At 44.2% G+C, this 16015-nt stretch overlaps 1 protein-coding gene and 1 non-coding gene across 14 annotated transcripts in view; one reads left to right on the forward strand and one right to left on the reverse strand.

Annotated features, from left to right (window-relative positions):
• The window catches only part of Mmaa (metabolism of cobalamin associated A), a 28437-nt gene extending 13498 nt beyond the window's left edge, over nt 1-14939 (reverse strand). For 2 of the 13 annotated variants that reach the window (XM_029532519.1, XM_029532531.1), the window contains exons 1-4: nt 14841-14881; nt 5367-5508; nt 2531-2670; nt 1116-1594 (exon numbers count right to left, since the gene is read on the reverse strand). In XM_029532519.1, coding sequence (XP_029388379.1) covers nt 1116-1545 — 430 coding nt within the window. In that variant the 5' untranslated portion in view covers nt 1546-1594; nt 2531-2670; nt 5367-5508; nt 14841-14881. The other 11 variants (XM_029532530.1, XM_021220580.2, XM_029532522.1 and 8 more) reach the window with 10 other exon arrangements.
• Nucleotides 135-275, forward strand: LOC115062744. Its single transcript, XR_003842673.1, has one exon. It is a non-coding gene; the product is annotated as a small nucleolar RNA SNORA48 (small nucleolar RNA).
• Nucleotides 14940-16015: the final 1076 nt, after the last annotated feature.

Genomic DNA, 16015 nt, shown 5'->3' on the forward strand with positions numbered 1-16015 from the left:
AGTCAAATAACCCAAAAAGTCAAATGAACATTTAAATACAGACAGTATTACAATTTCTCTCCTTTAAAATCACAGTACGGAGATGGCTAGGCTGAGAGCCACCCTAGCAGCGTAATAAAAAGTGTCTCTTCCCTCCCCCCTGGCAATGAGTAGAGGCACCTTGTTGGTGGCACTGTGCTTTATCAGTCAGGGACAAAGCAGATGGCAGTCCTCTGTTCATCCTAGCTCGATGCCTGGCTTGGTGGCCAAAGCTGCCTTATGCCTAGGACTCATAAAAACCAAATCAAATCAAATCCACACGTCACCTACAGACCCGCTCTCCAGTGCATGGCACAAGAGAGGCAATGAACACCAGCTTGCCACCACACCAGGCACAAGGACAGAAGATGTCACCTACGAGTCCACCAACCAAGTGTCCAGCCTGTAGTGGGAGCTACCACAGTGTGTATGTGTGTCAGTCAGATGAGAGAGAAAGAGAAGTGGAGCAGCTTGAGCGTCATGAAGGAGACGGAACTGGAGAGGAGCAGTCTGCTGTGAGTGGACAGTCCTGTCACCTGGGGCCATGGAGAGGTCCTAGCCTGAGCTGCCATGTCTGGGTCCATGGTTATGCAGGGGTCAAGTGTCGACATCCATGGTCATAGGACATGCTTGGAATCCCAGCATTCAAGAGGCTGAGGCAGGAGGATGGACAGTTAGGGTGGGCCTATGTTAGATAGCAAGACTAAAGAAAACAAAAGAAGAAGAAGGAAGGCCTGTGTACAGAAAGGCCAATGAAGCAGCCAAGATGCAGCCTTCCAACATGACGAGGGTAACTAATCATGGATGGGGTGCAAAAACAGAAGACTGCCAAATAAGAGCACCCTGTTTAACAGTCATCCAGTATATTTGGGTTCTGGAATCCACAGCAAGATTCTTACTCCTCCTGAGTACACAGATTTGCTTCAAATGCTCATGGTAATTTTACCATGTATAAAGATTAATACTTATAAAAAACAGCATTTATATTTCATCCAAATATCAAGCAAAGAAATCTCAATTTGATCTCATACCTCTTGGACGTATTTAAAAGAAGAACTTACAAAGCCACTTCCTGAACAACGGAAAAGAAAACCGACCTACTCGAAATGTGAAGGGCTTTCCTTGGTTCCGCAACTCCTGCTCCCGCTGGTGGGCTAAGACTCTCTGCAGAAGCACCTGAGCCAGCTCCTTCTTCCTGGTGTGAGTCGATTCCACGAGAGTTATGGCCTCCGCTAGGCAAGCTCTCTGTCCTTGAACTAAACCCGTATAAAGTCTATCCACAAATCTTTGTTCTTTATCGGAAAGTCCTTCTGTGTGGTCCTTCAAGGTTGCCTGGACACATAACGTCCTCCTGAAGCCGTCAAACAGTAGCACCCTCTTAGCACAGTGGTGTCCAAAACAGTTTGGCAGAGCACCTGGGGGTCCCGGCGCAGGGTGACTTGAGTGAAGGAGCCGTGGGGAAGGCATTCTTGAGAGGCGGGTTAGCAAATGCCAATAAGGAGAAAGTAGCAGCGTGGAAATAGTCATTTTGTCTGTAACTGGATATGTTCTGACTTAAGTGTGATTTATGAATGGCCTAGAAGGAAGGAAAGTGTATTTTTGAGTTCAACAGAATTAAAATCCTGAAGTAGAAACCCAAGGGAGCACAGCACTCCTGCATACTGTTTCCCTGCACCCTAAGACAGGAATGATCAGAGCCCTTGATACGATATGTGATGACTACTTTTGGCTGTCAGCTTGACTCCATCTGGAAATAACTAAAGCCCAGGCTGCTGAGCACGCCCTAGGAGAGAGTGTCTTCATCGGGTTACCTGAAGCAAGAAGGCCGCCTTACATCTAGATCTAGGCCACACTTTCTGGTGGCAGCGCACATAGACATGGAAAAAGAAAACGCTGCTTTTTTGCCTGCTTGCCCTCACTCTCACTGGCAAGTTCATCTACCCTGCTACTGAACTCTACTGGCCACCATTAGAGCCAACTTCTTTAGGGTTTAAATGTAGACTGAAGACCACCAGCTCTCCAGGACTCCAACTGGAAGACTGAGAAATCCAGAAAGCAGCATTCCTTCATGGTCTCGGCTTCATTTCAGGCTACTGACTTTAGTTCCTGCCCTGACTTCCCTTGATGATGACCTGTAAACCTAATAAAACTTTTCTTCCCACGCTGCATGTGGTCATGGTGCTTTATCTCAGCAACAGAAACCTAACTAAGACACTAAAATTTAGGAGAGGACTTCCTTGGCCATAGTTAGTACTAAGAATAACTCAAAACATGGAACTACTTTATTGTAAAATAGAGTTCACATTAAAATTATCCTGTAAACAAAACCAACACAAGGCCTTTTTTAAAGTGTTTGCTACAGATGCCTAACAACCAGAGTCCCATTCGTGGGACCCACAAGAGAAAGAACTGACTTCAGTGGTCACTCTACTTGTGGCATGCTCAAAAGTGTGTGTATGTGCACACATAAGAATAAGGATAAATAGCAAATGTAAAAAATAATATACAAAACCTCATTAGAGTAGATATTTTCTGCCATGTTTTTCTTGCATTCATCTTAAGGATTTCTTCAGGTCAACATACCCGATTCTGAGGCATGCACAAAAGATTCTTTCAGAAGATTCCTTCTGCCGTTGGCCTCTTATTCATTCTCTGCATAAGAAGTGTGATTAGGAATGCGGCACTTGAGGTACAAGTTTAGGTACATGCATGTACTGAGAGAGGCACCCTGAGTAATCTGACATAAGCACACAGTCAACAACAATAAGCCTTAATGTGAAGTAGATGGCGTGGGCCGGGCAGTGAGCAGACCGGTGTGTCTCAGAGACGGTCAGAAGCACCTGGCGCTTGCTCGCCTGCTGCTTCCCAGCCCCGCACCAGCCTCTGTAGGTAAGCACACTCAGGTCGGAGCTACTGCAGAACTAGGTAGAGGCTTTCCACATGTTCTCAATACAACTCCCCACTGTATTAAATACGTTAAGTCAGAATGCGACACAAGTTACCAGCCACAGCCACTCACTCGTGGTGTTATGACTCTGGGCAAGTTCCTTAAGCATGCTGTACTGCAATCTTCTCTGCAGTAAAAGGACAGATAAGCAGAGTGGCTGTGCGGACTGGATGGCTTGATTCCTGTAGGAAGCCCGGAGCAGCTGGCATTATTAGACTTGCAGTTTATCAATTTGTAAAACACTGTAATGCTAGATCACACACCCACTTCCAGAGGTAAGCTGGCATTTACAGACATGCAGACGCGTCCAGTTAAGTGCTGTCCCCCATACTTTGTGGCTCAGGGAGTTACTTTACTGCTCTGAGATACTTGCTCTAAATGATACTTGAAATGGGGAAAGCCTTTCATTTGTAGGATTAGAGCTACTGATTTTCAAATCTTTTTTCTATTTTGAGGAACGTTGTGATGCCTATTCTTGGTTGTCTAGTTGACTACATCTGGAGTTAGCTAATACCCAAATGACTGGGCCCACCTGTGAGTGACTTTCTCTTAAATAATCTGGAGTGGAAAGATCCACTTGTAATGAGCCACACCTTCCACTGGCAGCCGATGAAGAACACAGTCAGAAGCTCTTTTCCTGACTGGTCTTGCTCTGCTAGCAAACCATTCCTTCATGAGTGTGAGACCCTACCTCTACAGGATTCCAGGGTAGACTGGAGACCAGCTGAGACAGCCAGCCTCACGGACTGAACAACTACTGGACTGTTGGATACCTGAACTACAGCCTGTAAGCTATTCTAATAAGCCATATATATGATTTATGTATATACATAGGCATATGTAGGCATGGATATACCTATAAATACATATATAGAGTCATTCTATTCATTTCATAAGTTCTATTATTCTAAAGAACTCTAATAAAAAGGTATTATAACTTCTATTTATATAAAATTAACCTTATTCTAAAAGGACAACTATTTTTGAGATAATGACATCATTTCCCTTTCCTCATTTCAGACTGTTCCATAGACCCCTCCTTGCTCTCTTTTAAGTCCATGGCACCTTTCCATTAATTGTTACATGCATGTATAATATATATATATATATATATATATATATATATATATATATATATATATTCCTAAATATAACTTGCTTAGTCTGTGTAATGTTATCTGTATGTATGCTCTGAGGAGTGACCATTTGGTTTTAGACAGCCAATGGTGTGCTCTTCCCTGGGGAAGGCTCTCTCTCCCTCTCTCAGCAGTCCTTAGTTGCCTGTAGTTCTTGCCATAGGGTGGAGGCCTTATGGGCTTTGCCATTCAAGTCAAGATGTCTATTGTTGTCCTTGTTCAGCTCATGTTTAGACAGTCTTGTTGGTGAGACTATGTGTGTGACTTCTGAGTCTTCTAGGAAGAAACAGTCCCAGAAAATACTGTGGTAAAAGGACAATTTTTAAAACTGTGTAAAAAGTATTAAACATCCATCACTACCCTGCACATACTTAAAACAACAAAAAAGTGGGAGCCAGAACAATGACTCAGTGGTTAAGAGCACATAAGCTCATACGGAGGACTCAAGTTTCATTCCTAGCACCCACACCAGGCAGCTCTACTACTCTACTTCCAGCTACAAGGGATCTGATACCCTCTTCTGGCCACTGTAGGAACCTGTACTCACTTGCACATATGCACACAATATGGAATTAAAAAATAAAAATAAATATTTTAGGGGTTAGTGAGATGGCTTAGCAGTTAAGAGCACTATCTACTCTTCCAGAGGACCTGGATTGCACCCACATGGCAGATTCCAGGGGTTCAGACACTCTCTGACCTCTGAGAGTCCTGCATACAAGTACACAGGCATTCATGCCAACAAAACACCAATACTAATAAAGTACTTTTTTGTTTGTTTGCTTTTGAGACAGGGTTTCTCTGTGCAGCCCTGGCTGTCCTGAAACTCACTCCATAGACCAGGCTGGCCTCAAACTCAGAAATCCACCTGCCTCTGCCTTTCAAAAGTACTGAGATTAAAGGTGTACATCACCACACTAGATTTATTAATTTTTTAAAATAAATCCTTTGAAAAAATAAGAGGAATCTGTCTTTAAAAGCTTCTTTCAGCATACCCTTATATACAATTCTTATCAACACTACAAGTATAACTAGAGAGAGATTTCACGGCAAGAACTGTTTTTATTCAGTCATCCTTTCCTGAGAATATGTAGTTCCCAGATCATTGGAATAACAGTGAAACATAGATGGTGACAGAAATGTTGCTAGGTGCTCCTGCTACTCCAGCCTAAATCTGACCCGGTCCCTTTGGCTCCTGTGTGGAATTACTTGGTCCCCAACTGCTGACAGTTTTAGGAAGCTGTAGAACCTTTAAGATGTGGTACCTGGCTGTGGGAGAAGCTGTGATGATTGGTTCTCTTTGCTTCTGGCCCCAAGCTCTGACCTTCTATATGCCTGGGTGATATGAGGAGCCCCATCGTCTGTTCCAGCCATCATGTCTTCCTCACCATAATGCGTTGAGATCACCTGGAACAATAGCCAAACTAAGGCTTTCCTCCCCTAAGTCGCCTGTTTCTGGCATTTTGGTCAGTGATGAGAACAGTAACAGATAAGAGCCATCTGCTTTAATCTTCTACTTAGCTCCTCACACAAGTTCTAACAAATTACTATAATGTTGGAAGTCATTGCTAAATTCCAACAAAAAGACTGCTTTTCTAAGGAGGGTCACATTTCCAGGTTTAGGGGTTAGGACGTGGACATATCCTGTGGAGATTCCTAGTCACCCTACTGCAGCTTACTAAAAAGACTACTTCATTTTCTTCAGTGATAGAGCCTTAGTACTTCAAGAGCTCATGAAATAAGACACACCATGTCCAAACAAAACAAAACAAAGCGGCCAACAGCCCAAAGCCCAAAGTGCTCAGGGAAAAGTCAACACCACAGAAGCTAACGCTCACCGAGGAGTCCAAGTCACTTGGGAGTCAATGCCAGGACTAAGTCTAAAAGAATAAACATGCTATAGAAGGATGGGCAGGGTTTCCAGGCTGAGGCCTTAAATGTGTAAATTCAGTGTAGGTACTTGGTCTAGTCCTTGCCAGACTAGAGAAGATTGGGAAAGTCAGTGAAGGCAAAAGACCTGGATAGACAAAACTCGTGAGGAGACATGAGGTTTGAACCTGGACAAAAAACTGAGGCCCAAACTACCCTTTGTCTATTGTCATGGGCAACACAATCAATCTTAGTTGTAGTAGTTGTTGTTATTGTAGTTGTAGTAGTAATAGTAGTAGCAGCAGCAGTGTACAGTCATATATACATGTAGAAGCACCGTGAGAATAGAGGAGTGATGAGACTATAGCAATAGAGGCCAGAGTGAGAAACCTGAGAACGGGCCCTTAGTGAGGAAATGAAAGAAAAGTGGAGAACATAGATTTGGGTGTGGCATTAAGGGATTGTAAACAGAAGCCAGATTAAAGAGCTTCCTGCACGTTAGACTCTGTAAAGCTGACACATCAGGTACTCGGTAGTTACTTTAAAACAACCGCAGAGACAAGATACAGCTGGTCTGAACTTCCCACATGCTGTCTGAAATTAGAACTATGTAAAACATGTCCGTTAGTATTAAAAGGTCTTACAGTGAGTACTTCTGGTTACCAAATCAAGCCCAAAGTAATATATTGAGGGGAGAAGGGAACCCCAAACCAAAATTATGAAGCATTCATTCAATGACTGTTTGAGCATTCACTATGTGCCATACATTAGCCTGGCTCTGAGAACACAGCCGCAACAACAGAAAGTGTTTCTGCCATCATGGAGAACAGAAAGTGTTTCTGCCGTCATGGGGTTTACGTTCTTAGGAGAGAGTCACGGTACTGTCAGTCCGTCAGTCACTGTAGCTGGATCTGAATGAGCTACAGGGAAAAGTACAGGAGAGACAAAGACAGGATGAACACAGACTTTACAGACAGATAGTGTATTAAATGCATGAGATGGGAAGCCAGGACAAAGAATTTATTATGCACATTTATTTATTTATTCATCCTATGTATAAGAGTGCTTTGTTTTCATAAACACAGAAGAGGGAATCAGATCCCATGACAGATGGTTGTGAGCCACCATGTGGGTGCTGGAAATTGAACTTAGCACCTCTTGAAGAGCAGCCAGTGTTCTTAATTGCTGAGCCATCTCTACAGCTCATTACTGTTTGGTTTCTTTTTGTTGTTGTTTTTGTTTTGTTTTTAGGATCTCTGGCTATTTCATGTTAAATTCCCAAGTAGGTAGCAGGGAGTGCTACCTACAACAAGATGAGAAAACAGTGCAGGAATTACTGTAACTGCCAAGAAGATGGTGGCCTGGACCAAGTACAGGTGATGTTCAAACTCCATGTGAAGTCTGAAGGAACTGTTATCATACCAGATGTGGGATGCAAGAGGTATCCCTGAGCCACAGGAAGCTGAAGAATGGGAGGTAAGGTATGAGGTATGACCAGAAGATAGATAGATAGATAGATAGATAGATAGATAGATAGATAGATAGATAGATAGATAGATAGATAGATAGATAGATGGGAAGGAGGGTGTGTGGGTGGGTAGGTAGGTATGATAGGTAGATAAATTACTTCAATTTTTATTTTTAGTATTTTGTATGTTGGGGGATATGTTTGTGTGCATGGGTATGGTCAAGCATGTATATGTCATGTGTGTGGAGGCTGGGGTTGTCAGATGTTGTTTTTGATTGTTCTCCACCTTGTAGACTGAGGTAAGGTCTCTAATTTGAACTTTGTTCACCAATTTGGCTAGTCTAGTTAGCTATCTCAATTTGGGGATCCCTCCATGGGCCTTAGAGTGCTGAGAATACAGGCTTGTCACCATGCCTGAGAGGTGTTTATGTGGGAGCTGAAGATCTGAACTCCAGCCTTCACACTTGGATGGCAAATGCTTTATCTACTAAGCCATCTCCCACCTCCAGATTTAATTTTTAAGGCCCACTGGATATCCAACTGAGATGGCAGATGCATTTCAATCTTAGGTTCAGTGCTAAAATCAGAGCTCAGGCATAATTTGGATATCTCCAATGTTTACATGTTGTTTAAATCCATGAGATACAAGCTTGTTTTAAAACTGATTAGAAGCTGGGCAGTGGTGGCAAATGCCTTTAATCCCAGCACTTGGGAGGCAGAGGCAGGCGGATTTCTGAGTTCAAGGCCAGAATGGTCTACAAAGTGAGTTTCAGGACAGCCAGGCCTATACAGAGAAACCCTGTCTCGAAAAACCAAAAAACAAACAAACAAACAAACAAACAAACAAAAAACCTGATTAGAGATTGAAGAAGTTGAGAGCATTTTTCAAAATAAATAAAACTTCCCTTACATCAGGGTTATCGTGGCGATTCTAATCTAGTTTTGGCAGACCATATTGTTAAAAAGCAGCCTAATGTTATAGTGTATAATAATGGTATCTCTGACACTGCCCATGTGTCTGAATTCCTCAACTCTCAGAACATATATTACTTTACAAAGGGGAACTGAAATACACTAATAGAATTCAGGGTGCTAGTGAAAAAAAAAAAAAAAAAGATTAGTCTATTTATCTGAGTTGACTCCGTAGCATCACCAGGACCTTTAAAATGAGGAGAAAGGCAAAAAGATAGCATATGAAATGTAAATAAAGAAAATAATAAAAAAAAAAAAAAAAAAAAAAAAAAGAACAGCTGGACATGAGGAGGCCCAGTCGGCTCTCTGAGGTCGGAGTGAACAGAGTGAGACAACCCGTGAAAGCTGACTGACTGGAGGAGAGGCTGAGAAAACCAGAAGCAGGAGTCACTGAAAAGAGGGTGGCATAAAGGCCATCAACACCTTGATTTTAGCTACTTCAACCTGTGTCAGGCATGACTAACCAAACTCTAAGACAATGAAAGTGTTGGGCCAGCCCAGATACTTCAGCAGGTACAGGTGCTTAGCAGGCAAGCCTCATCACCTGTCTTTGATCCCTAGAACCCAAGAAAAAATTGATGGAGAGAGCCATCTCTACTAAGTTGCTCTCTGACCTCCACATGCCTAACTTGGCATGTGTGCCCTCCTCCATAAATCAGTTTATTAAGAAAATAAATGTGATAATCTGCTATACACTAACACCACCAATGGGAAACTAATACAGTTGCTATAGCAACCACTAAATCATTTTTAAAGATTAGAATTTAGATTTTTTTAAAAATGAGAAATGTCTAATAACCACTCATGATTTAATTATCGTTGCCATAACCTATGACCCTTCATTCCTCATTTAGATCTCTTCCTAACCCAGGAATCAACTTGATGAGTCTTTTACTATTTATTGTAACCTTCAGTGTTACATTCAATATGTGTGCATGTCAACTTCCAAATTAGACATAATATTAGCATATCTTCCAAAAAAGAAACTAGTAAAAAGAACTACAAGCAAGGTGAAAGGGTGGCTAGTATTTTAGCTCTGATTTTTATCAGAATCATACAGATTGGATGCGCAACCACACCCTGAAAGTTGTTACCCAATGGGCCACTGCCAGAATTTTTATTTTGACTGACAAACAGCACCCTTGAGACACATTCCTTCAGACCCTCCCAGGCAGTTAGACGTGCTCGTCAGCCATGCTTGTCAACCACGCTAGTCAGTGCTCCACAACTTTCTGTTCACATCTGCAACACAATATTTGTTGCTTTGTCTTGAAATCTATTAGCCAGGTCTCATCACTCCTTGATTAGCTGATGGTCCTCCCAGAGAAAGGACAGTATGTAGTCTTGACCTCCTCAGATGGCCAACTTTCAAAACCATTCTTTAGACTCATCAATGGAACTCAGCCTATGGGGAAGAGCTTGACTGGCAATTAAGCCTGTGTGAGCAGAGAACCTTTACAAACACACTCTGCTCTTCCAAGCACCTACTGCCAGTCGAGACATCTTTGACATCTAACCAAACTTCCAGAGAAGAAATATATAAATATGGAAAGAACCAAGCCCTCAATAAGAACTTTACCAGATGGAAGTATCTATTCATAATACAAGCAAATTCTCTAAACAAAATGTATAAAAACCGTCTAATAAAGACAGTATAGCTTCCTTTAACATATAAAAAAGCAGTTCCCTAAAACAATCTTGAGACAGTATTTTTATTCATGGAGAATGTCATGCATGTGATGCACTACGACAATGACAACCCTGTGCTAACGATCTGGCTAGCCTAAAGGTTGCTCTGGAGGCAGGTAGGTCTTTCATACCCAGACAGGGTTTAAAAGTCCTTGAAGTGAGAAGCAAGAACTAAGAAATAACTGTTAGTCATTTTTACCTGCCCCAGTAAACTAACAAAACTATCCAGATTCTACCGACACCTTCCAGACTGTCTGAGGGCTGATCTCCCCTCAGTCCACCCCTGTGCACCCCATCTCTTAGGACTATGTGAACAGCAGACACAACAGCTCTGCTTCACTTCATGTGCCGTATGATGAGGTTCTATGTGTACTTTCCTAACTAATCCTACAACAGAGGAACCCCACTGTATAGTGAAGAAGCTCAGCACTGTGAGGTGGAGGCCCAAGGCCTCACAACTAGTGGTGGGATTTCATAAACACAGATCTGTACGCTGAGACCTCAAGAGAAAGTTACACAGCCTTCACATTTGGGTCTATCATAATTACAACTGGATGTTCATTGTTTACAATTTGTTTTTTACTTTTGTCAAATTTAGAAAGTCAGCATGATTTCCCAATAATGAGTTAGATACAGAACAGACTAAATTTTTAACATTTTAAAATGTTCTTCATTTCACAGAAAAGTCACACCCAATAAATCTACCTAACCCTGTTATTTAATTAAATTGATTTTAAAGGGGACACTACATTTCTTAAAAGCAAATATAACTTAGCCTAATGAACAACTTTTTATCTTTAATATACATGTCACAGGCAGGACAGAAAAATAAGTTTGTAATTGTATTGACATTCTAGCAGATTCTGTCCATTATACTGACAAAATGATCTAAATAGGAAGAAGGGCTTCTCGCTTGCTCATGTAACTAATCACCTTCATGTGAAGGACAGAAACCAAGGAATGTAGCCATTAATCACAGCAAACTGTTCAGTTAATTGTCCTGATTTCTGACAGAAAGGCTTCATCCTACAATCTGTAGGCTAAGCACTTCTAAAACACAGAACTCTGTGGTATTTACAACACTCAGTTGCTTACTATAAAGCACTGTCACACCTAATAAACCAGGGTGCCAGAGGGTTAATATACAGTGAAAAATACTAAGTAGACATAAATACTGAAATAAGCTGTCACCACTTCTTGCTATGGGTTGGATCTTAAAAGTACTAAAGGTCCATGTGTGAGAGGCCTGGCACTAAGCCTTGGTGCTCTTAGGGGCAGCAGAGCCTTAAGGAAGTGGGACCTCTCAGAAGCTGTGCCACGGGGGTCCCCTAAAAGGGCTATCAGAATCCCAGCCCCTTCTTTCCTTCATTCCTGGCTCCATGAGGCAGGTAGCTCCTCTGCCACACATTTCCACCACAATCACTGTGCCACCACAGGGCCAACAGGGACAGTTGGCCATGAATCAAAGTCTCCAAAACTGAACCAAAATAAACCTTTGTTTTGTTACAGGAACAAGACTTAATCATACTTCCCCTGAGAGAGTTACACAGATAATAACCTTTTAAGTTCACATCCACTTTTTCCAAAACTGGCTTACTTATTCTTTCTTCTCCATCATCCACATCTCTCTAATGTTGTAGGTTTCAAGCTCTGTATGCCATAAGACATATATTTACAATACACATGCACACATGCATGGAACACAAATAACTCAATAACATTTATCCCTTGTACATATAATCCTCTCTAGCACTGCCTCTTCTGGTTTTTTAATGCAGCCTGCAATGAGTACACTGTTAAGTCTGGAAGCCCACAGTCTACCACAGCCACCTCTGGAACATTCTCTCCTCATCCTCCACGCTACCAGGCATCTCATGCTCATATACTCTCCTTCAAACCTTCAAGGCTCCCCTTGCCTTACCTGAAAAATAAAAATGTTTTCTTCTATGATGTGCAGTGGCACATTCAATAAATACTTATGCAGAAGCCACTATATGCAGGGCCCTGTGCTAGAACTTGGAATGTACTGGCATATGGGCCAGACATGCCTCCTGGTGGCATCAAGTTTACAATCCAGGCAAGCAGTGGTGACATAAATACCGTATATTCCTCCAGGAATTCTTGCCATCCCCTCCTCAACCTTTGCTTTCCTGCTGTCTCCATTCTGTGTGTACACAGACCCCAGAGGCAGCTCCGCTCTTTTCCAGAGTGGCCATCACCATAGTCTTTGCATGTGGGAAGTGCTCTTTCTCATCATCTCACAAAACCCTCTTCAGCATTCAGGAACCATAGTGTGGTTACTCCCCCGCCTCTCTGACGGCCCTCATCACAATGTACAGTGGTAACTTTTAAGACGGCAGTCTTCTATAAACCATGGGTGCTCGGGATCTATAGCTCGCCATCCGCAGAATCAAAGAATTTATGCAATAATTTTATAATAGTCCATAACTCCATTACACTGTCTGCTAATCGGTATTTTGAAAACAGAATACTTGTAAATGTGTGTTTTTCTTCAAGAATCTGATCCATACCCACTTTTCTGTATTGGGAGTTTGCTCAGCAGCAGGGTCTGACAAAGGATATTTGTCTTGGAACTGAGCAAGTGAATATTCTTAATTTCAGTAATTACCATGACAATAAAGGCATCTTAAACTCAATCAGTGTCTATGGTCTAGCACAATACCCACAGGCCACACAATCACCTGGTGTGTAAGTGATCTTGATTTGGAAACTATGTTGTCAGATACCACTAACCTGCTTATCATCTCCACCCCTGCTCAAAACTCCACCTCTCCCTTTGCATTTTTAAAATGGTTCTACAGAGTGGTTAAGGCGGTTACTGATAAGTGAAAGTGACAGAGAACACACTCACTGCCTGGGGAGGACTTCTCTGAGGTTCCTGGGGAGGACTCCTCTGCGGTTCCTGTCTACTCTGCCTTTCACTATGTCCAGAAAGAGTCACATGTCTAAATTTCTACTCTGAGGTCAATTTGTGCTGGGAGCCTCTCACCATTAAATGTTGTTATTCATTGCTCTAGAAATCTGCAGCGCTAGCGAGACTAGCACTAGTTAGTAACTGAGCCCTCTTACAGTCTCTTCCTGTGCAAATGTAAACAGGCAAGGGGAACAGCAAGTGTGAATAATGGCCGTGCACTCGGGCAGGACCTGGTGCCAAGCACGTGCTGATCAACACTGAGAAACATGGCCCTTCTCTCCACCCTTTCTCCAGTGCCCTTGGACTGCACAGCAAGATCCATCTGGGAACACGATCTAGGGTTCTTCTGTTCAAATTCCTCCACATCCTAGCACAGTGATCCCCCAAACCAGACCAGGGGTACCTGTGAGAGGGAAACTCTCAGGCCCCACTCCAGGCATTCTGACTGTGGGAGTGGGCCCCCGCCGCATGCATTCTTCTGTGAGACACTGAAGCCCTAGAACCAAGTCCAACAGTCTGTTTCTGCTGCCCAATTTTCTCACACTCTCCTTTCAGACCTCCTCTAAGGAGACTCCGTCTTCCAAACCTGCTGCTCACTTTCCCAACTTCCCACCTTCCAGATTTGACTGGTGGCATCTTTCCTCTTCTACGACATTTCTCTTCTGCTTAAATCCACTCTTCTCTTAAATCCTCTCCTGATGATCCTGGCTTTGGGAAAATCATTTCTTCTCTAAGTCAAGTTATTCTGAATACTAACTTAGGTGATACCTGGCACACAGAGGGTGCTTGTTAACTCAACCACATCAATCACATTAAAACCAACGGGAGAATCACATAAAAATATAGATACTTGTTCCATATTCCAGAAAAATCAGGTCTCTGTAGAAGTCCTGCGGCAATGAAGATATTAAAGCAATGCTCAACACCTTTCATACATACAGCAAGACTAAATGTTTGCTTCTCCCACATGACACCAGTCAGCTGGGGCAAATTCCAACCATTCACTTGCTCCATCCATTCCAAATATATTCTTATGACACCCTCAAATTTTGTAAGCACCATTTACGTTCCTCATGATTATATAACTTTCCATGTTTATAGTCTCTAATAGGAAACAAAGCCTTAAAAGAACCATCCCATTAAAAATACTACTTCCCTGAATATATTTACTTCGTCAAAGAACTTCCTAACATTGTAGATGACCCCCACCCCCCCAAACGTTGTTTCTCCTGGAAATTGGTTTTCTACGAGCTTGGCCACTTTTTATAGTCTCTTTGTTCTCCAAAATATATGCCAGGGAACTGTTAAGAAAGGCGACAGTGAGAAACCCTTTTCTTAGGCTATCTTTCATTTTTCAAATGAGAAACCTATCTGAAGTTGGCATGTCTTCTGTGGGCCGCTACCGGCGCGATCGCGACGGTGTTTGGCAACCCAGACACCGCTTTGTGACTCCCGGTCTGAACCCTACTTTCCATTCTGCCCTGACTCCCCTACAAATGAGAATTCCTTCCCCTCGGAGCAGGCTCCCTTCCGCAGGCGGAGCTCCTTAGCACTGATCAGCCTCGGGGCCCGTGTCCTTCCCGGCTGCCCGGGACGAGCTCGCAAGCCGGCCCCCGGGAACCTGACAGCAGCGTCGGCGACGCCTTTTCTTATGTAAGGAAAAAGCGCGCAGTCCCTTCCAGTCCTTCCTGCGGGCCCCACCACATCCACCCCGCCCCCGACTCAGCCACATCCTCTCCGGCTGCCCCCCGCGAGCCTCCAGGGGGCGCCCCCGACAGCGGGGCTGACCCCGGGCGGAGGACGCACCGCGGCCCCGACTCCTGGCCTCCGCGCGCACCGGGCCCCACACTCACCCTCGCGAGGCCGCGCAGCAGAGCACCGCCCCTTCCGCCCACTGCTCCCGCCCCGCTTGCTCCTTCCGCCGCCGGCGGCACGCAGGCGTCACGTGACACTCCCGCGCAGGCGCAGACGCTGAGAGCAGGCTGGGCCCCCCCCACCCCCGAGCGCAGGCGCGGGCGGCGGGGATGCGCTTGAGCGGGAAGTGGGTGGCGAGGGCGGCTCTGGGCTCAGCTCTTCCCCTCTGGAATGCGTCCTGGCTTCGGCTGGCCCGGCCCAACCCTCGGCGGCCGCGGTGCCCAGGCCCACTCCTTCCGCGCCTGGAAACGTGAGACGGGTCCCCGAGGACGACGTAGACGAACTTTGCAGAGCACGTTGCCACCTGTCGGAGCGGCCGCTCCAGCCCCGGTCGAAATGCACGGCTGAACAATGGCAGCTCTGAGTGGCTCGAGGGCCCACACTTTCTCTCTTTAAAACTGATGCGCTCGTGGTAATAGTTCGTAACATGCCCCACATCCAGAGGCCTGTGCTCGGCACCTCACCAGTGCCCGGGGCGGTGCGCCCGGCGTGGGCAGCTTCGCCCTTGAGAGCACCAGACCTGGATCTACCGCGCCCTGGGGCTGAATGGTGATTTTGTATTTTGGGTTTTTGAGACAAGGTCTCTGGCCGTCCTGGAACTCCCTAAAACCAGGCTGGTTTACATACTACCTGGCTCTGCCTCTCAAATGCTGGGATTAAAGGTGGGCCCCACCCACACTGTAGCTAATTAAAAAAAAAAAAATTACTGAAGACGTGAGACCTACAAATTTCAGGCAGTCCAGAAGGAAAGTATGTGGAGACAGAGAAAGGTAGGATAGTACGTTAAGAACAGGCAGCTTAAACAGCAGCGGTAAGTGCTCCTTTAACTCGTCCACCGTAAGTTGTAAATGTTTAAAAGCAAAGTTGTTGGACTGGAGCTATGGCTCAGCGATTAATATATTAACATAAGAACAGATTGGCTGCTCTTCAAAGGAGCCAGAGTGGGTTCCCTGTGTCTACAGGGTGGTTCACAGCCATCCAGTCCCAAAGAAATCACTGCCCTTCTCTGGCCTCTGAGAACACCAAGCACACATGTAGAGCACATTCATACTTGTAGATACATAAAA

Source organism: Mus pahari, chromosome 20, assembly GCF_900095145.1.
Source record: "Mus pahari chromosome 20, PAHARI_EIJ_v1.1, whole genome shotgun sequence".
NCBI classification, from domain to species: Eukaryota; Metazoa; Chordata; class Mammalia; order Rodentia; family Muridae; genus Mus; species Mus pahari.